General features: G+C 63.4%; 3 protein-coding genes across 3 annotated transcripts in view; all 3 read right to left on the reverse strand.

Moving 5' to 3' along the window:
• Positions 1-194: 194 nt before the first annotated feature.
• Positions 195-16,071, reverse strand: SLC27A3 (solute carrier family 27 member 3). Its single transcript, XM_085209686.1, has 10 exons — positions 15,540-16,071; positions 13,470-13,679; positions 12,177-12,335; positions 10,429-10,553; positions 8,174-8,368; positions 8,002-8,092; positions 6,470-6,668; positions 4,984-5,081; positions 3,730-3,860; positions 195-2,091 (listed from the first exon to the last, which is right to left on the reverse strand). The coding sequence occupies exons 1-10, from the start codon at positions 16,030-16,032 to the stop codon at positions 1,915-1,917; spliced, it is 1,878 nt and encodes a 625-aa protein (XP_085065812.1). The 5' UTR covers positions 16,033-16,071; the 3' UTR covers positions 195-1,914.
• On the reverse strand, positions 5,102-6,463 carry LOC146542673 (uncharacterized). The gene has a single exon (XM_085209687.1). It carries the CDS (start codon positions 6,453-6,455, stop codon positions 5,409-5,411), a length of 1,047 nt encoding a protein of 348 aa, XP_085065813.1. The 5' UTR covers positions 6,456-6,463; the 3' UTR covers positions 5,102-5,408.
• Positions 16,072-17,384: 1,313 nt separating the features above from the next.
• Positions 17,385-20,356, reverse strand: part of INTS3 (integrator complex subunit 3) — a 31,729-nt gene continuing 28,757 nt past the window's right edge. The window contains 4 exon segments of the mRNA XM_085209852.1: positions 17,385-17,858; positions 18,695-18,851; positions 18,922-18,994; positions 19,111-19,211. Of these exon segments, the coding sequence (XP_085065978.1) occupies positions 17,781-17,858; positions 18,695-18,851; positions 18,922-18,994; positions 19,111-19,211 (409 nt within the window). The 3' untranslated portion in view covers positions 17,385-17,780.

The following is a 20,356-nucleotide window of genomic DNA, read 5'->3' on the forward strand; positions in this document are numbered from 1 at the left end:
CCCCCCCCCAAATCTGTGCCCCCCCAGTGGGTGCTGGGATCCATTCTGTGCCCCCCCTCCCCCTCCACTGGGTCCTTGGATCCATTCTGCCCCCCCCCCCCCCCCCCAAATCTGTGCCCCCCCAGCGGGTGCTGGGATCCCCCCTGGTGTCCCGTCCCCCCCCCCGGCACACAGACGGAACGTGGGGGGGGGGCTACAAAAAAAGTCTTTATTTAGCAAAAAAAGATTTTTAGGTACAAAGAGCCCCGAGGTGGGGAAGGCACTGCAGTGGGGGGGGCACGGGGGGGGCAGGGGTGGAGCTGGGACGGATGTGGGGACAGTGGGGTGGATATGGGGACATTAGGATGGATATAGGGACAGTGGGGTGGATATGGGGACAGTGGGGTGGATATGGGGACAGTGGGGTGGATATAGGGACAGTGGGGTGGATATGGGGACATTAGGATGGATATAGGGACAGTGGGATGGATATAGGGGCATTAGGATGGATATAGGGACAGTGGGGTGGATATGGGGACATTAGGATGGATATAGGGACAGTGGGATGGATATAGGGGCATTAGGATGGATATAGGGACAGTGGAGTGGATATGGGGACAGTGGGATGGATATAGGGACAGTGGGATGGATATAGGGGCATTAGGATGGATATAGGGACAGTGGGGTGGATATGGGGACAGTGGGGTGGATATAGGGACAGTGGGGTGGATATAGGGGCATTAGGATGGATATAGGGACAGTGGGGTGGATATGGGGACAGTGGGGTGGATATAGGGACAGTGGGGTGGATATAGGGGCATTAGGATGGATATAGGGACAGTGGGATGGATATAGGGGCATTAGGATGGATATAGGGACAGTGGGGTGGATATGGGGACAGTGGGGTGGATATAGGGACAGTGGGGTGGATATAGGGACAGTGGGGTGGATATAGGGGCATTAGGATGGATATAGGGACAGTGGGATGGATATAGGGGCATTAGGATGGATATAGGGACAGTGGGATGGATATGGGGACATTAGGATGGATATAGGGACAGTGGGATGGATATAGGGGCATTAGGATGGATATAGGGACAGTGGGGTGGATATAGGGACATTAGGATGGATATAGGGACAGTGGGATGGATATAGGGGCATTAGGATGGATATAGGGACAGTGGGATGGATGAGGGACATTGGGGTGGCCATGGGGACAGTGGGACGGATGTGGGGACATCAGGACAGATATAGGGACAGTGGGACGGATATGGGGACATTAGGATGGATATGGGGACAGTGGGGTGGATATAGGGACATTAGGATGGATATAGGAACAGTGGGATGGATATGGGGGCATTGGGACGGATGTGGGAACATTGGGACGGATATAGGGACTGTAGAATGGATATGAGAACATCGGGGTGGATATGGGGACATGGGACGGATATGGGGACATGGGACGGATATGGGGACATGGGACGGATATGGGGACATGGGGGTGGATATGGGGACATGGGGGTGGATATGGGGACATGGGACGGATATGGGGACATGGGGGTGGATATGGGGACAGTGGGACGGATATGGGGACATGGGGGTGGATATGGGGACATGGGACGGATATGGGGACATGGGACGGATATGGGGACATGGGGGTGGATATGGGGACATGGGACGGATATGGGGACATGGGGGTGGATATGGGGACATGGGGGTGGATATGGGGACATGGGACGGATATGGGGACATGGGACGGATATGGGGACATGGGGGCGGATATGGGGACATGGGACGGATATGGGGACATGGGGGTGGATATGGGGACATGGGACGGATATGGGGACATGGGGGTGGATATGGGGACGCGGGGACGGCCGCGGATTGTTCGGGACAGACGCAGGGACCGCAGGACAGACGGACCGCGGGGCGGCCCTACAGCCGGATGCGGCCGCTGACGACGCCGTCCCACTGCGCGGGGCCCATGGGGACGTAGGCGGCCGCCGGCAGATCGAGCAGCAGCAGCGGGGCGGCGACGCGGGTCGGATCGCAGCCCTCCTGAGCCAGCAGAGCCTTCAGCTGCTTGAACGTGGGCGTCAGCGCCAGGCGCTCCTGGACGGATGGGGCCGCGAGGGGTCACACAGAGCGACCACCCACCCCGCATTGGGGTCAGCCCACGACCCCCCATTGGGGTCAGCCCACGACCCCACACAGAGCGACCACCCACCCCGCATTGGGGTCAGCCCACGACCCCACACAGAGCGACCACCGACCCCCCATTGGGGTCAGCCCACGACCCCCCATTGGGGTCAGCCCACGACCCTACACAGAGCGACCACCCACCCCGCATTGGGGTCAGCCCACGACCCCCATTGGGGTCAGCCCACGACCCTACACAGAGCGACCACCATTGGGGTCAGCCCACGACCCCACACAGAGCGACCACCCACCCCCCATTGGGGTCAGCCCACGACCCCACACAGAGCGACCACCCACCCCGCATTGGGGTCAGCCCACGACCCCACACAGAGCGACCACCCACCCCGCATTGGGGTCAGCCCACGACCCCACACAGAGCGACCACCCACCCCGCATTGGGGTCAGCCCACGACCCCACACAGAGCGACCACCCACCCCGCATTGGGGTCAGCCCACGACCCCACACAGAGCGACCACCCACCCCACATTGGGGTCAGCCCACGACCCCACACAGAGCGACCACCCACCCCCATTGGGGTCAGCCCACGACCCCCCATTGGGGTCAGCCCACGACCCCACACAGAGCGACCACCGACCCCCCATTGGGGTCAGCCCACGACCCCACACAGAGCGACCACCCACCCCCCATTGGGGTCAGCCCACAACCCCACACAGAGCGACCACCCACCCCCCATTGGGGTCAGCCCACAACCCCACACAAAGTGCCCCACGACCCCGCATTGGGGTCAGCCCACGACCCCACACAGAGCAACCCACAACCCCCCACTGGGGTCACCCCACAACACCCACACCACCCCACACTCCATGGGGTCACCCCATCCCTGCCACATTGGGGTCACCCCATAACCCCACAATGACACCTCTCCATACCCCCATGGGGTCACCCCACAATCCCACATTGGGGTCACCCCATAATCCCCCACACAAGGGTCATCCCATGACCCCACATTGGGGTCACCCCACAACCCCACGCTGACACCACCCCACACCCCATGGGGTCACCCCAATCCCAGTCATACTGGGGCCACCCCACAACCCCACACTGGCACCGCCCCACACCCCATGGGGTCACCCCAATCCCAGTCACATTGGGGTCACCCCACAACACCCACACCGCCCCACACCCCATGGGGTCACCCCAATCCCTGCCACACTGGGGTCACCCCACAACCCCACACTGGCACCACCCCACACCCCATGGGGTCACCCCAATCCCTGCCACATTGGGGCCACCCCATGACCCCACGCTGACTCCACCCCACACCCCATGGAGTCACCCCACAACACCCACACCACCTCACACCCTATGGGGTCACCCCAATCCCAGTCACATTGGGGTCACCCCACAACACCCACACCACCCCACACCCCATGGGGTCACCCCCATCCCTGCCACACTGGGGTCACCCCATGACCCCACCCCATGGGGTCACCCCATCCCTTCTCACACTGGAATCACCCCACGACCCCAAATTGGGGTCACCCCCCTTTCCCTCTGCCCCTCCCCCCCAGTTTGGGGTCCCCCCTTACCTGCAGCCGGATGAATCGGGGCCAGGCGTAGGGCGGCAGCGCCGCAGCCACGTGTCGGAACAGCTCAGCGCCGTCCAGCTCCCAGCCGGGGCGCAGCACCACCGCAGCCATCCCAGCACGGCCCTCGTGGCCTTCATTTGGGGAGGGGGGTGAGGGGGGGCACAGGGACGTGGGGATGGATGTGGGGACGGATGTGGGGACATGGGGGCGGACGTGGGGACATGGGGGCGGATGTGGGGACACTGGGGTGGATATAGGGACATGAGGGTGGACGTGGGGACACTGGGGTGGATGTGAGACATTGGGATGGATGTGGGGACAGTAGGATGGATGTAGGGACATTGGGATGGATGTGGGGACACTGGGGTGGATATAGGGACATGGGGATGGACGGGGAGACACTGGGGTGGATGTGGGGACATGGGGATGGACGTGGAGACATGGGGGCGGATGTGGGGACATGGGGATGGACGTGGGGACATTGGGATGGATGTGGGGACATGGGGGTGGACGTGGGGACGTGGGGGCGGATGTGGGGACGTGGGGGCGGATGTGAGGACGTGGGGGCGGATGTGGGGACGTGGGGGCGGATGTGGGGACGTGGGGGCGGATGTGGGGACATGGGGGCGGATGTGGGGACATGGGGATGGATGTGGGGACATGGGGGCGGATGTGGGGACACTGGGGTGGATATGAGACATTGGGATGGATGTGGGGACAGTAGGATGGATGTGGGGACACTGGGGTGGATATAGGGACATGGGGATGGACGTGGGGACAGTAGGATGGATGTGGGGACATTGGGATGGATGTGGGGACACATGGGTGGATATAGGGACATGGGGATGGACGTGGGGACATGGGGATGGATGTGGGGACATGGGGATGGATGTGGGGACACTGGGGTGGATGTGGGGACACTGGGGTGGATATAGGGATATGGGGATGGACGTGGGGACATCGGGATGGATGTGGGGACATGGGGTGGACGTGGGGACAGCAGGATGGATATGGGAACATTGGGATGGATCTGTGGACATTGGGATGGATGTGGAGACATGGGGATGGATGTGGGAACATCGGGATGGATGTGGGGACAGTAGGATGGATATGGGAACATCGGGATGGACGTGGGGACATCGGGGTGGACGTGGGGACCTACGTGGCCCTCGTAGCCATTATTTGGGGAGGGGGATGGGGGGCACAGGGCGGATGGGGGCACGGCTGTGGGTGTGGGGGCATTTGGGGCCGTACCTGGCACGGTGACGCCGTACACGGCAGCTTCCTGCAGCGCTGCGTGCGCCAGCAGAGCCTCCGCCACCTCCGTGGTGGCCACGTTCTCTCCTTTCCACCTGCGGGTTGGAGGGCTTGGCAATGGGGCTGGGGTCCCATAGGGCTGGGGTCCCATAGGGCTGGGGGTTTCCATAGGGCTGGAGGTCCCATAGGGCTGGGGTGCCATAGGGCTGGGGTCCCATAGGGCTGGGGTGCCATAGGGCTGGGGTGCCATAGGGCTGGGGGTCCCATAGGGCTGGGGGTTTCCATAGGGCTGGAGATCCCATAGGGCTGGGGTGCCATAGGGCTGGAGTGCCATAGGGCTGGGGGTCCCATAGGGCTGGGGGTCCCATAGGGCTGGGGGTCCCATAGGGCTAGGGTGCCATAGGGCTGGGGGTCCCATAGGGCTAGGGGTTTCCATAGGGCTGGAGGTCCCATAGGGCTGGGGTGCCATAGGGCTGGAGTGCCATAGGGCTGGGGGTTTCCATAGGGCTGGAGGTCCCATAGGGCTGGGGTGCCATAGGGCTGGAGTGCCATAGGGCTGGGGTGCCATAGGGCTGGGGTGCCATAGGGCTGGGGGTTTCCATAGGGCTGGGGGTGCCATAGGGCTGGGGTCCCATAGGGCTGGGGTCCCATAGGGCTGGGGAGCCATAGGGCTGGGGTCCCATAGGGCTGGGGGTCCCATAGGGCTGGGGAGCCATAGGGCTGGGGTCCCATAGGGCTGGGGTCCCATAGGGCTGGGGTCCCATAGGGCTGGGGAGCCATAGGGCTGGGGTCCCATAGGGCTGGGGAGCCATAGGGCTGGGGAGCCATAGGGCTGGGGTCCCATAGGGCTGGGGGTCCCATAGGGCTGGGGGTCCCATAGGGCTGGGGAGCCATAGGGCTGGGGGTGCCATAGGGCTGGGGGTTTCCATAGGGCCATGAGTCCCATAGGGCTGCAAGTCCCATGGTGCCAGGGGTGCTATAGGGGTGGGAGTTCCATAGGGCTGTGGGTCCCATAGGGCTCTGGTTCCCATGGGGCTGTGGGTGCCATACAGCTGTGGATCCCATAGGGCCGTGGATCCCCTGTGGTCGTGGATCCCATAGGGCCGTGGATCCCATAGGGCCGGGGATCCCCTGTGGCCGTGGATCCCATAGGGCCGGGGATCCCATAGGGCCGGGGATCCCATAGGGCCGTGGATTCCATAGAGCCGTGGATCCCATAGGGCCGTGGATCCCATAGGGCGTGGTTCCCATAGGGCCGTGGATCCCATAGGGCCGTGGATCCCATAGGGCCGTGGATCCCATAGGGCCGTGGTTCCCATAGGGCAGGGATCCCATAGGGCCGTGGATCCCATAGGGCCGTGGTTCCCATAGGGCAGGGATCCCATAGGGCCGTGGATCCCATAGGGCCGTGGATCCCATAGGGCCGTGGATCCCATAGGGCAGGGATCCCATAGGGCCGTGGATCCCATAGGGCCGCGCTGACCTGAAGGTGTCCCCGGTGCGGTCGCAGAAGCGCACGAAGCCGTCGCTGTCCTCCTCCATCAGATCCCCGGTGCAGAAGAACGTGTCGCCCTCGGCAAAGACGCCGCGCAGCAGCTTCTGCTCCGACAGCTCCGGCCGGCCCGCGTAGCCCAGGAACGGCGTCCGCGGCGTCACCGGGGCGATCAGCAGCCCCGGCTCTCCTGGGCACCGAGCGCAGCGTCACCCAACCACCCCATCCATCCAACCCATCCACCCCATCCACCCCATCCATCCCATCCATCCCATCCATCCACCCCATCCAACCCATCCATCCACATCCATCCACATCCATCCAATCCCATCCACCCCATCCACCCGCCCCATCCATCCCATGCATCCACCCACCCCATCCATCCACCCCATCCATCCACCCCATCCACCCACCCCATCCATCCACCCCATCCATCCACCCCATCCACCCCATCCATCCACCCCATCCATCCACCCACCCCATCCACCCATCCATCCACCCCCACCCCATCCAACCACCCCCATCCATCCCATCCACCCACCCCATCCATCCACATCCATCCAATCCCATCCACCCCATCCACCCACCCCATCCATCCACCCCATCCAACCCATCCATCCACCCCATCCATCCACCCCATCCATCCACCCCATCCACCCCATCCATCCACCCCATCCATCCACCCCATCCATCCACCCCATCCACCCCATCCAACCACCCCATCCAACCACCCCATCCATCCACCCCATCCATCCACCCCATCCCATCCATCCACCCCATCCAACCACCCCATCCCATCCACCCCATCCCATCCATCCCATCCCATTCCATCCACCCCATCCCATCCATCCCATCCCACCCCATCCCATCCCCATCCCCACCCCACCCCATCCCCATCCCAACCCCATCCCAATCCCATCCCTACCCCAATCTCATCCTCATCACAACCAGTTCCCATCCCAATCCCACCCCACCCCATCCCCACCCCAATTCCCATCTCCATTTCATCCCATCCCATTCCATCCCATTCCACCCCATCCATCCCATCCCATCCATCCCATCCCCACCCCAATTCCCATCTCCATTTCATCCCATTCCACCCCATCCACCCCATCCCCACCCCAATTCCCATCTCCATTTCATCCCATCCCATTCCATCCACCCCATCCCCACCCCAATTCCCATCTCCATTTCATCCCACCCCATCCACCCCATCCCCACCCCAATTCCCATCTCCATTCCATCCCATCCATCCCATTCCACCCCACCCCAATTCCCATCTCCATTTCATCCCATCCCATCCATCCCATCCCCACCCCAATTCCCATCTCCATTTCATCCCATCCCATTCCATCCCATTCCACCCCAATTCCCATCCCCATTTCATCCCATCCCATCCCATCTACCCCACCCCACCACCCCATCCCCATCTCCATTTCATCCCATCCCATTCCACCCCACCCCAATTCCCACCCCATCCATCCCCACCCCACCCCACTCCCCCCCCACCCCCCGCCCCTCACCCGGCCGCACTCTGATGCAGCGCCCGCTCTCATCGCGCACAGCCGCCCCGTTCTCCACGTCGTAGCGCACGATCTCAAAAGGCGAAAAGAGCTGCGGCGGAGGAGGGCCGGAATCCACAGAAGACGACGACGTGACGCCCGGACCCCCGGGACCCCCGGGACCCCCCCCCACCTTATAAATGAAGCTGCTCCGCCCCACGGCTCCGGGCGTCCCGGTGTAGTTGAACAGCGTCACGTTGCCCTCGCTCATGCCGTACGTCTCCACGATGCGCAGCGGGCCGAAGCGCCGCACGAAACCCCTCCAGACGTCGGGTCGGATCCCGCTGCCCACCGCCAGCCGCACGCGGTGCTGCCGCTCTGCGGGGCGCTACGGGGGTTGGGGGGTTTTTTTTTTGTTGGGGGAGGGGGTCGGCATGGGTGCCCACCACGATTCTCATCCCCGTCCCCATTTCATTCCATCCCCGTCCCATCCCCATTTCATTCCATCCCATTCCATCCCCATCCCCATCCCATCTCCATCCCAATCCCCTCCCCGTTCCATTCTAACCCATCTCCATCCCCATCCCATCCCCATTCCATCCCATCCCATCCCCTCCCCATCCCATCCCCTCCCCATTCCATCCCCATCCCATCCCCATTCCATCCCCATTCCATTCTATCCCATCCCCATCCCATCCCATCCCCATCTCCATCCCCGTCCCATCCCATCCCCATCCCATTCCATCCTATCCCATCCCCATCCCATCCCATTCTATCCCATCCCCATCCCATTCTATCCCATCCCATCCCATCCCCATCCCCATCCCATTCTATCCCATCCCCATCCCATTCTATCCCATCCCCATCCCATTCTATCCCATCCCCATCCCATTCTATCCCATCCCCATCCCATTCTATCCCATCCCCATCCCATCCCATCCCATCCCCATCCCATCCCATCCCATTCTATCCCATCCCCATCCCATCCCATCCCCATCCCATCCCATCCCATTCTATCCCATCCCCATCCCATCCCATCCCATTCTATCCCATCCCCATCCCATCCCATCCCATTCTATCCCATCCCCATCCCATCCCATCCCATTCTATCCCATCCCCAATCCCAACCCCAATCCCATCCCATTTCATCCCCATCCCATCCCTCCTCCCTTCCCATCCCATCCCCAATCCCAACCCCAATCTCCATCCCAATCCCATCCCATCCCAATTCCCATCCCACTCCCATCTCACACCATTGCCATCCTCATCTCTGGGATGGGGTTGGGGGGGGGAAGAGGGGTTGTGAAGCGGGATGGGTTGAGATGAAATGGAGATGGGAATGGGGGTGGGGATGGGATGGGGATTGGGTAGGGGGTTGGGATGGGAATGGGATGGAGATGGGAGTGAATTGGGGTTGGGATGGGATGGGGATGGAATGGGGTGAAATGGGATGGGATGGGGATGGGAGTGAATTGGGGTTGGGATGGGTGGGATGGAATGGGATGGGATGGGGAATGAGGTGGAGTTGGGATGGGATGGGTATGGGATGGGGATGGGATGGGTAATGGGGTGGGGAATGGGGTGGGAAATGGGATGGGATGGGGAATGGGGTTGGGGGTGGGGAATGGGGATGGGAATTAGGTGGGGATGGGATGGGATGGGTAATGGGGTTGGGATGGGATAGGAATGGGATGGGGTGAAATGGGATGGGGTGGGGATGGTAATGGGGGTGGGGAATGGGGTGGGAATTGGGATGGGGATGGGAATGGGGTGGGGGTGGGGATGGGAGTGAAATTTGGTGGGGATGGGGATGGGAATGGGTAATGGGAGTGGGGAATGGGGTGGGAATTAGAAATGGGATGGGGAATGGGATGGGGGTGGGGATGGGAGTGAATGGGGTTGGGATGGGATGGGAATGGGATGGGGTGAAATGGGATGGGATGGGGATGGGATGGGAGTGAATTGGGGTGGTGATGGGATGGGGATGGGGGTGGGGAATGGGATGGGGGTGGAGATGGGAGTGGAATGGGGATGGGAGTGAATTGGGGTTGGGATGGGATGGGGATGGGGAGGGATGGGAGTGAATTGGGGTTGGGATGGGATGGGATGGGGATGGGGGTGGGGAATGGGGTGGGAAATGGGGTGGGAATTGGAAATGGGATGGGGATGAGGATGGGATGGGGTGAAATGGGATGGGATGGGAGTGAATTGGGGTTGGGATGGGATGGGATGGGGATGGGGGTGGGGAATGGGGTGGGAAATGGGATGGGGATGAGGATGGGATGGGGTGAAATGGGATGGGATGGGAGTGAATTGGGGTTGGGATGGGATGGGATGGGGGTGGGGAATGGGGTGGGAAATGGGATGGGAATTGGAAATGGGATGGGGATGGGATGGGAGTGAATTGGGGTGGGGATGGGATCCCAAGTCCTCGAGCTGAGCCCGGACCTGCGGCTGGTTGAGCAGATAGCGGCACAGCTCCCCGATGTACTGGAACACCGTCACGCCCTCGGCGCAGCATTCGTCCCAAAAACGGGAGGCGGAGAATTTGTCCCGCAGGACACACGAGGCTCCTGGGGGGGAAAGGGGTCACACGGCCCCATAGCCCCCCTTGGATCACATCCCATATTGATCTCCCGCCCCCCATAACACCCATGGGGTCACACTGCCCCCCATAACACCCATGGGGTCACACTGCCCCCCCATAGCCCCTTATGGGGTCACACTGCCCCCCATAACACCCATGGGGTCACACGGCCACCCATGGGGTCACACTGTCCCCCATAGCCCCTTATGGGGTCACACTGTCCCCCCATAACACCCATGGGGTCACACTGTCCCCCCATAACACCCATGGGGTCACACGGCCACCCATGGGGTCACACTGTCCCCCATAGCCCCTTATGGGGTCACACTGTCCCCCCATAGCCCCTTATGGGGTCACACGGCCACCCATGGGGTCACACTGTCCCCCATAGCCCCTTATGGGGTCACACTGTCCCCCCATAACACCCATGGGGTCACACTGTCTCCCCATAACACCCATGGGGTCACACGGCCACCCATGGGGTCACACTGTCCCCCCATAGCCCCTTGTGGGGTCACACTGCCCCCCATAACACCTATAGGGTCACACTGTCCCCCCATAGCCCCTTATGGGGTCACATTGCCCCCCTCCCCCATTTCATCTCATCTCCACCTCACCCCCAACCCAATTTCATCCCACCCCCATCCCATTAAATCCCATCCCCATCCCACCCCATTCCCATCTCCATTTCATCCCATCCCCACCCCAATTCCAATCCCCAATCCAATTTTCATCCCCACCCCACTCACATCCCAATCCCACCCCACCCCACCCCCAATTCCATCCCATCCCACCCCATCCCATTTCCCACCCTCCTCCCATCCCATTTCCACCCCACCCCCATTTACCCCACCCCACCCCACCCCATTTCCCACCCTCCCACCACCCCATTTCCCACCCCATTTACCCCACCCCACCCCATTCCCACCCCATTTCCCACCCCACCACCAATTTCCACCCCACCCCATATCCCATTTCCCCCCCCCCCATCCCATACCCCATTTCCCACCCCACCCCACTTCCCACCCCATTTCCCACCCCACCCCATTTCCCACCCCATTTCCCCCCCACCATTTCCCACCCCATTTCCCTCCCCCACCCCATTTCCCACCCCATTTCCCTCCCCCACCCCATTTCCCACCCCATTTCCCTCCCCCACCCCATTTCCCACCCCATTTCCCTCCCCCACCCCATTTCCCACCCCATTTCCCTCCCCCACCCCATTTCCCACCCCATTTCCCTCCCCCACCCCATTTCCCACCCCATTTCCCACCCCATTTCCCTCCCCCACCCCATTTCCCACCCCCATCCCCCCACCCCATCCCACCCCATCACCCTCCCCCACCCCATTTCCCACCCCCATCCCACCCCATTTCCCTCCCCCACCCCATTTCCCACCCCCATCCCACCCCCATCCCCCCCCATTCCCCTCCCCATCCCACCCATTTCCCCCCCCCATCCCACCCCCATCCCACCCCATTTCCCACCCCACCCCATTTCCCACCCCCATCCCACCCCCATCCCACCCATTTCCCACCCCACCATTTCCCACCCCATTTCCCACCCCACCCCACCCCACTTCCCACCCCATCCCGCCCCCCCCGCTCACCGATCCCGACGCAGCCCGCGACCCCCAGCAGCGCTCCGGCCATGTGATGCAGCGGCAGCGCGATGTACAAAACGTCGCTGCGCCCGGCGCCGAGCAGCTGATAGAAAGCGGAGCAGAGCAGCGCCTTCAGGTGCGAGACGCGGGCGGCCTTCGGGAGCCCTGGGGGGGGAGGGCACTGAGACCCCGCCCCACGGCCGGCCCATAGCCGGCCCCATAGCCAGCCCTATAGCCCCACAGCCAGCCCCATAGCCAGCCCCATAGCCCCATAGCCGGCCCCACAGCCCCATAGCCAGCCCTATAGCCCCATAGCCAGCCCTATAGCCCCATAGCCAGCCCCATAGCCGGCTCCACAGCCCCATAGCCAGCCCTATAGCCCCATAGCCAGCCCCATAGCCGGCCCCACAGCCCCATAGCCGGCCCCACAGCCCCATAGCCGGCCCCATAGCCAGTCCTATAGCCCCATAGCCGGCCCTATAGCCAGCCCCACAGCCGGACCCATAGCCAGCCCTATAGCCCCACAGCCAGCCCCATAGCCGGCCCTACAGCTCCATAGCTGGCCCTGTATCCAGCCCTAAAGCCTCATAGCCAGCCTCATAGACGGCCCCATAGCCAGTCCTATAGCTGGCCCTACAGCCCCACAGCCGGCCCTATAGCCCTATAGCCGTACCCACAGCCAGCCCTATAGCCAGCCTATAGCCCCATAGCCAGCCCCACAGCTGGCCCTATAGCCAGCCCCATAGCCAACCCTATAGCCCCCCAGCCGGATCCATAGCCGGCCCTATAGCCCCCCAGCCGGATCCATAGCCGGCCCTATAGCCCCCCAGCCGGATCCATAGCCAGTCCCATAGGCAGCCCCAGAGCCCCAGAGCCAGCACCACGGTCCCACAGCAGACCCCACAGTTGACCCCAGAGCCCCATAGCCGGCCCCCCGGCCCCATAGCCGGCCCCCCAGCACCATAGCCGGCCCTATAGCCCCACAGCCGGACCCATAGCCAGTCCCATAGGCAGCCCCAGAGCCAGCACCACGGTCCCACAGCAGACCCCACAGTTGACCCCAGAGCCCCATAACCGGCCCCCCAGCCCCATAGCCGGCCCCCCAGCCGGCCCCCCAGCCCCATAGCTGGCCCTATAGCCCCACAGCCGGACCCATAGCCAGTCCCATAGGCAGCCCCAGAGCCAGCACCACGGTCCCACAGCAGACCCCACAGTTGACCCCAGAGCCCCATAGCCGGCCCCCCAGCCCCATAGCCGGCCCCCCAGCCCCCCAGCCGGCCCCCCAGCCCCGTCCCCCACCGGTGGTGCCGGAGGTGAAGATGTACAGCGCCGTTTCCCCCATATCGGGCGGCCTCCAAACATCCTCAGCTCCCAGCTCCTGCGGAGCCGCTTCCAAGGCTTCGTTCAGATCCTCCGCCCCGGCCGCGTTCCTCGCTGCTCCCATCACCCAAACGGCCACGCCGGCTTCCCGCAGCTCCTCCACGATCGGCTCCACAACCCCAAAAAGTTCTGTGGGGTCCCATATAAACATGGCGGGGATCAGAGCCGCTGGACCCCCCCCGAACCGCCCGCATCCCCAACCCCAAACCGTCCCTGCCACACTTCTGCCCCATACAGCACACACACATCCCATAGATCCCACACACCCCATACAGACCCCACACACCCCATACAGACCCCACACACCCCATACAGACCCCACACACCCCACATAGACCCCACACACCCCACATAGACCCCACACAAACCATACAGACTCCACACACCCCATAACTCCATACAGACCCCACACACCCCATATAGACCCCTTAACTCCATACAGACCCCACACACCCCACATAGACCCCTTAACTCCATACAGACCCCACACACCCCACATAGACCCCATAACTCCATACAGACCCCACAAACACCCCACATAGACCCCTTAACTCCATACAGACCCCACACACCCCACATAGATCCCATATCTCCATACAGACCCCACGCACCCCATACAGACCCCATGCATCCCATATAGACCCCATAACTCCATACAGACCCCACACACCCCATATAGACCCCATAACTCCATACAGACCCCACAAACACCCCATAACCCCTACACATCCCATATAGGCCCCACACACCCCATATAGACCCCACACACCCCATATAGACCCCACACACCCCATATAGACCCCATAACCCCTACACACCCCATAGACCCCACAGACCCCCAAACCCACCCCAGAGACCCCATACCCCACACAAACCTCACACACCCCATAGACCCCCAGATATCCCCTGCACCCCACACCCAACCCATACACCCCATAGGCCCCATAACCACCCCATAGGCCCCACACCCCATATATCCCATACACACCCCATACACCTGTATACCCCCATACACCCCAAACCCCATACAGACCTCATACACCCCACACCCACCCCATACACCCCATACCCACCCATTTACCCCATACACACTCTATATACCCCATATACCCCACACCCCATATCCACCCCATAGACCCCATAAAACCCCATAGACTCCATAACACCCCTCATACTCCACACACCCCATCCACCCCATAGACACCCATCCACACCCCACAGACCCCACACCCACCCCACAGACCCCTCAGACCCCACACCCACCCCACAGACCCACAGACCCCATTCAGACCTCACAGACCCCACACCCACCCCATTCAGACCCCACAGACCCCACACAGACCCCACACCCACCCCACAGACCCCACACCCACCCCACAGACCCCCATTCAGACCCCACAGACCCCCATTCAGACCCCACACCCACCCCACAGACCCCACAGATCCCACAGACCCCATTCAGACCCCACAGACCCCACACCCACCCCAGGGACCCCACGGACCCCATTCAGACCCCACAGACCCACAGACCCCATTCAGACCCCACACCCACCCCAGGGACCCCACAGACCCCATTCAGACCCCAGACCCCCCAGACCCCCTACCCACCCCACAGACCCCTCAGACCCCATTCAGACCCCACAGACCGCATTCAGACCCCACAGACCCCACACCCACCCCACAGACCCCATTCAGACCCCAGGCCCCACACCCACCCCACAGACCCACAGACCCCAAAGACCCCACACCCACCCCACAGACCCACAGACCCCATTCAGACCCCACAGACCCCATTCAGACCCCCCACCCACCCCACAGAACCCCACACCCACCCCACAGACCCACAGACCCCATTCAGACCCCACAGACCCCATTCAGACCCCCCACCCACCCCACAGACCCCATTCAGACCCACAGACCCCATTCAGACCCACAGACCCCATTCAGACCCCCCACCCACCCCACAGACCCCACAGACCCCGGTCTCACCGCTCTCCACCAGCACCGCCCTGGCCCCGCTCTCCCTCACGCAGTGCCGCAGCGCCGCGGCTCTCAGCTCGGCTCCCAGCAGCGCCGGCCGCGCTCCGATGGCCATCAGCGCCATCCAGCCGCACACGAACGCGGGGCCGTTGCGGGCCAGCAGCCCCACGGCCACCCGCGGCCCCAGCCTCTCCCCGCAGCCCCCTAAGAGCGGCCGATCCCGCAGCGCTCCGACCAGCCGCGCCACTCTGTCCGCCGCCTCCCCGTACCGCACGGTTCCTTCCCGCACCCGCAAAAACGGCCTTTGCGGGGCTTTCCGAGCCTCCTTCAAGAACCTCGCGGCCAAACTTTCCCCCCCGTCCCGCAACAGCCGCCGGCGGCACCGCGCCGCCCGCACCACGAACGCCGCGTCGGCGCAAAGCGGAGCCCAACGCCGCCTCCACCGCAGCGCCAACGCGGCCGCCGCCGCCAGCAGCAGCAGCAGCAGAACCCACGGCGCCATGGCCGACCCCCCCCCGCGTCCACCCCGACCCCCCGACCACCCCCCGCAAAAGGAAAAAAAACCGCACCGCCCCCGGGAGGGGTCGCCCCGCCCCGCCCCGCCCCATCGCCGGACGCGTGGAGCGCAGCACAGCCTGCAGCCCCACGTGGGGTCGCAGCCCGCAGGAACCCCCCCCCCATATTGTGCCCCAATGGGGTCACGGTGCCCCCTCCTAAAATGCCCCCCCCCATGGGGTCATATTGATCCCAACCACCCCACAGCGCCCCCATGGGGTCATATTGACCCCAACCACCCCACAGCGCCCCCATGGGGTCACATCCCATGTTGACACCCCCCCCCATATTGTGCCCCAATGGGGTCACATTGCCCCTCCCGCCCCATGGGGTCACATCCCATATTGACCCCCCCCATATTGTGCCCCAATGGGGTCACGGTGCCCCCCCCATAATGCCCCCCCCATGGGGTCATATTGACCCCAACCACCCCACAGCGCCCCCATGGGGTCACATCCCATATTGACACCCCCCCCCATATTGTGCCCCAATGCGGTCACATTGCCCCCCCCCATAGTGCCCCAATGGGGGTCACGGTGCCCCCCCCAAAAGGCCCCCCCCATGGGGTCATATTGACCCCAACCACCCCACAGCGCCCCCATGGGGTCACATCCCATGTTGACACCCCCCCCCATATTGTGCCCCAATGGGGTCACATTGCCCCTCCCGCCCCATGGGGTCACATCCCATATTGACCCCCCCCATATTGTGCCCCAATGGGGTCACGGTGCCCCCCCCATAATGCCCCCCCCATGGGGTCATATTGACCCCAACCACCCCACAGCGCCCCCATGGGGTCACATCCCATATTGACACCCCCCCCCATATTGTGCCCCAATGCGGTCACATTGCCCCCCCCCATAGTGCCCCAATGGGGGTCACGGTGCCCCCCCCAAAAGGCCCCCCCCCATGGGGTCATATTGACCCCAACCACCCCACAGCGCCCCCATGGGGTCACATCCCATATTGACCCCAACCACCCCACAGCGCCCCCATGGGGTCACATCCCATATTGACACCCCCCCCATATTGTGCCCCAATGGGGTCACGGTGCCCCCCCATGGAGCCGCACCCTATTTTTTTTTTTTGGCCCCCCCCCCCCATTGTCCCCCAATGGGGTCGCGCTTCTCCCACGGTTTCTCCCCCCATAGTGTCCCCTCCCTAATGACCCCCCCCCCAATAGTGTCCCCCCCCAATAGTATCCCCCCCTCCCCATACCGTGCCCCCCCGGGATAAAGTCGGTGGGGGGACTTTAGGGGGGGAATTCGGGGGGGGTTCTGAGCGCGTGGTGCCGCGGGGTACAAAACGGTGCGAGATTTTTATTGCCTTTAAAAAAGAAAACACTTAAAAATCACCGAGGGGGGGGGGAGGGGGGGTACCGTGAGACCCCCCTCCAGCCCCCCCCCCATCACCCCCAGCCGCTTGTGCTCACACCTTTTATTTACATCTCGCGTCTGAAAATCAGCACAGCGGTGATGGGAAGGGAGGGGGGGGGGTTGGGAATCACTGCCCCCCCCCGAACCCCAAGCCCACCCCCCCCCAATTGCGGAGACCCCAAACTGCGGCTCCTGCGCTGGGGGGGGGGGGGGGGGGGCGCACACACACGTGCGCGCGCTTCCACCCCCCGCCACAAGGGGGCGCCACTCCGAGGGGGCGCAGCGCAGCGCAGCAGGGGCCGCTCTGCCCCGCGGCATCTCAGTCGCTGTCTGAGCCCACGGCCGAGGAGCCCTTCCGCTTCCGCTTGGTGGGTTTGGGTTTGGTGTCCTCCTCCTCCTATGGGGACAGCAGGGGGCAATGGGGGGGGGTCTGACCCCATACATCCACCCAGGGGTCCCGGCCCCATAGGGGGACACACAGCCACAGCCCCACCCCCATGGGGTTCCAGCCCCATAGGGGCGTCCCAGCCCCATAGAGGGGCCCACAGCCCCCCACCCATCAAAGGGTCCCAGCCCCATATGGGAGCACACAGCCCCATACAGGGGCCCACATCCCTACAGGGACACCCAGCTCCCCCACCCACCAAGGAGTCCCAGCCCCATAGAGGGGCCCACAGCCCTCCACCCATCAAAGGGTCCCAGCCCCATATGGGAGCACACAGCCCCATACAGGGGCCCACATCCCTACAGGGACACCCAGCTCCCCCACCCACCAAGGAGTCCCAGCCCCACAGAGGGACACCCACAGCCCCAAACCCACCAAGGAGTCCCAGCCCCATAGGGGGGCACACAGCCCCCCATCCATCAAAGGGTCCCAGCCCCATAGGGTGGCCCACATCCCTACAGGGACACCCAGCTCCCCCACCCACCAAGGAGTCCCAGCCCCACAGAGGGACACCCAGCCCCCCCACCCACCAAGGAGTCCCAGCCCCATAGAGGGGCCCACAGCCCCCCACCCATCAAAGGGTCCCAGCCCCATATGGGAGCACACAGCCCCATAGAGGGGCCCACAGCCCCATATGGGGGCACCGAGTTCCAATAGGGGCACCCAGCTCCCCATCCACCAAGGAGTTCCAGCCCCATAGGGGAGCACACAGCCCCACAAGGACACCCAGCCCCCCACCCACCAAGGAGTCCCAGCCCCATAGAGGGACACCCAGCCCCCCCCCTCACCGAGGCGCTGCTGGACGCCGACTCCTCCTCGTTGTTGGGGGGCTGCGCGGCGCTCTTGCGGCTGCGGGGGCTGGCGAGGGCGGCCTTACGGCGGCTCTTGGGGGGTTTGCTGGACGAGTCCTCGTATTCCTCAGCCAAGGAGAAGAGATCGCTGAACCTGGGGGGGGGAAGGGGGGTGATGAGGGGGGGCCGGGTGGAGGCTGCTGGGTGTGGGGAGGGGGTCTCACTTCATCTTATGTGCCTCGTCACAGCTGGCCTGGACGTGCTGCAGGGCTTGCAGGATGGGCGTCTGGCTGAAAACTGCAGGGGAGGGGTGAGATGGGGTTAAGTGTGCGTGTGAGGGGGGGTCTCCAGCCCCCCATATTCCCTCCTCCCCAATCCCTCCCCCCCCCCCGCCATAGCCCCACGGTACGCACAGTTCTGCTTGGTGTTGGCCAGGTTGAGGCGCAGGCTGTCCAGGTGCTCCAGGATCTGCTCCAGGGTGAGCTGGGCCAGTTTGCTGCTGGAGCTGCGCAGGCTGGGGGCAGAGCGCGAGCGCCCGTTGGTCCTGCGGGGTCGGCAGCCATGGACCCCTCCTCCTCCTCCTCCTCCTGCCCACCCCCCCCACCCCCCATCCCGACCCCCCCCCCCGACCCCCCACAGCTCCTCAGGGATGCGCTGCTATGGGGATACGTGGCCATGGGGACACAGAACCCAAGGACACGCGGCCGTGGGGACACGCGGCCATGGGGACAGACCTGGGGACATGCGGCCATGGGGACACACACAGCTATGGGGACACACACAGCTATGGGGACACACACAGCTATGGGGACACACGGCCATGGGGACACACGGCCATGGGGACACACGGCCATGGGGACAGACCTGGGGACATATGGCCATGGGGACACACACAGCTATGGGGACACACGGCCATGGGGACAGACCTGGGGACATACGGCCATGGGGACACACACAGCTATGGGGACACACACAGCTATGGGGACACACACAGCTATGGGGACAGACCTGGGGACATGCAGCCATGGGGACACACACAGCTATGGGGACACACACAGCTATGGGGACAGACCTGGGGACATGCAGCCATGGGGACACACACAGCTATGGGGACACACACAGCTATGGGGACACACACAGCTATGGGGACAGACCTGGGGACATGCAGCCATGGGGACACACACAGCTATGGGGACACACGGCCATGGGGACAGACCTGGGGACATGCGGCCATGGGGACACACACAGCTATGGGGACACACGGCCATGGGGACAGACCTGGGGACATATGGCCATGGGGACACACGGCCATGGGGACAGACCTGGGGACATGCGGCCATGGGGACACACACAGCTATGGGGACACACGGCCATAGGGACACACCTGGGGACAGACCTGGGGACATACGGCCATGGGGACACACACAGCTATGGGGACACACGGCCATGGGGACAGACCTGGGGACATGCAGCCATGGGGACAGACCTGGGGACACACGGCCATGGGGACAGACCTGGGGACATATGGCCATAGAGACACACACAGCTATGGGGACACACGGCCATGGGGACAGACCTGGGGACATACGGCCATGGGGACACACACAGCTATGGGGACAAACGGCCATGGGGACAGACCTGGGGACATACGGCCATGGG

This window comes from Meleagris gallopavo, chromosome 27 (genome assembly GCF_905368555.1).
Source record: "Meleagris gallopavo chromosome 27, MGAL_WU_HG_1.1, whole genome shotgun sequence".
Lineage (NCBI taxonomy): Eukaryota > Metazoa > Chordata > Aves > Galliformes > Phasianidae > Meleagris > Meleagris gallopavo.

Coding starts and splice junctions, on each gene's coding strand:
- LOC146542673 (XM_085209687.1), bottom strand. CDS start 6,455: ATGGGATCCACGGCCCTATGGGATCCCTGCCCTATGGGATCCACGGCC.
- SLC27A3 (XM_085209686.1), bottom strand. CDS start 16,032: ATGGCGCCGTGGGTTCTGCTGCTGCTGCTGCTGGCGGCGGCGGCCGCG. Junction 8,093..8,173: donor GGAGCAGCTTCATTTATAAG/GTGGGGGGGGGT, acceptor CCTCCGCCGCAG/CTCTTTTCGCCTTTTGAGAT. Junction 3,861..4,983: donor GTACGGCGTCACCGTGCCAG/GTACGGCCCCAA, acceptor CCCCAAATGAAG/GCCACGAGGGCCGTGCTGGG.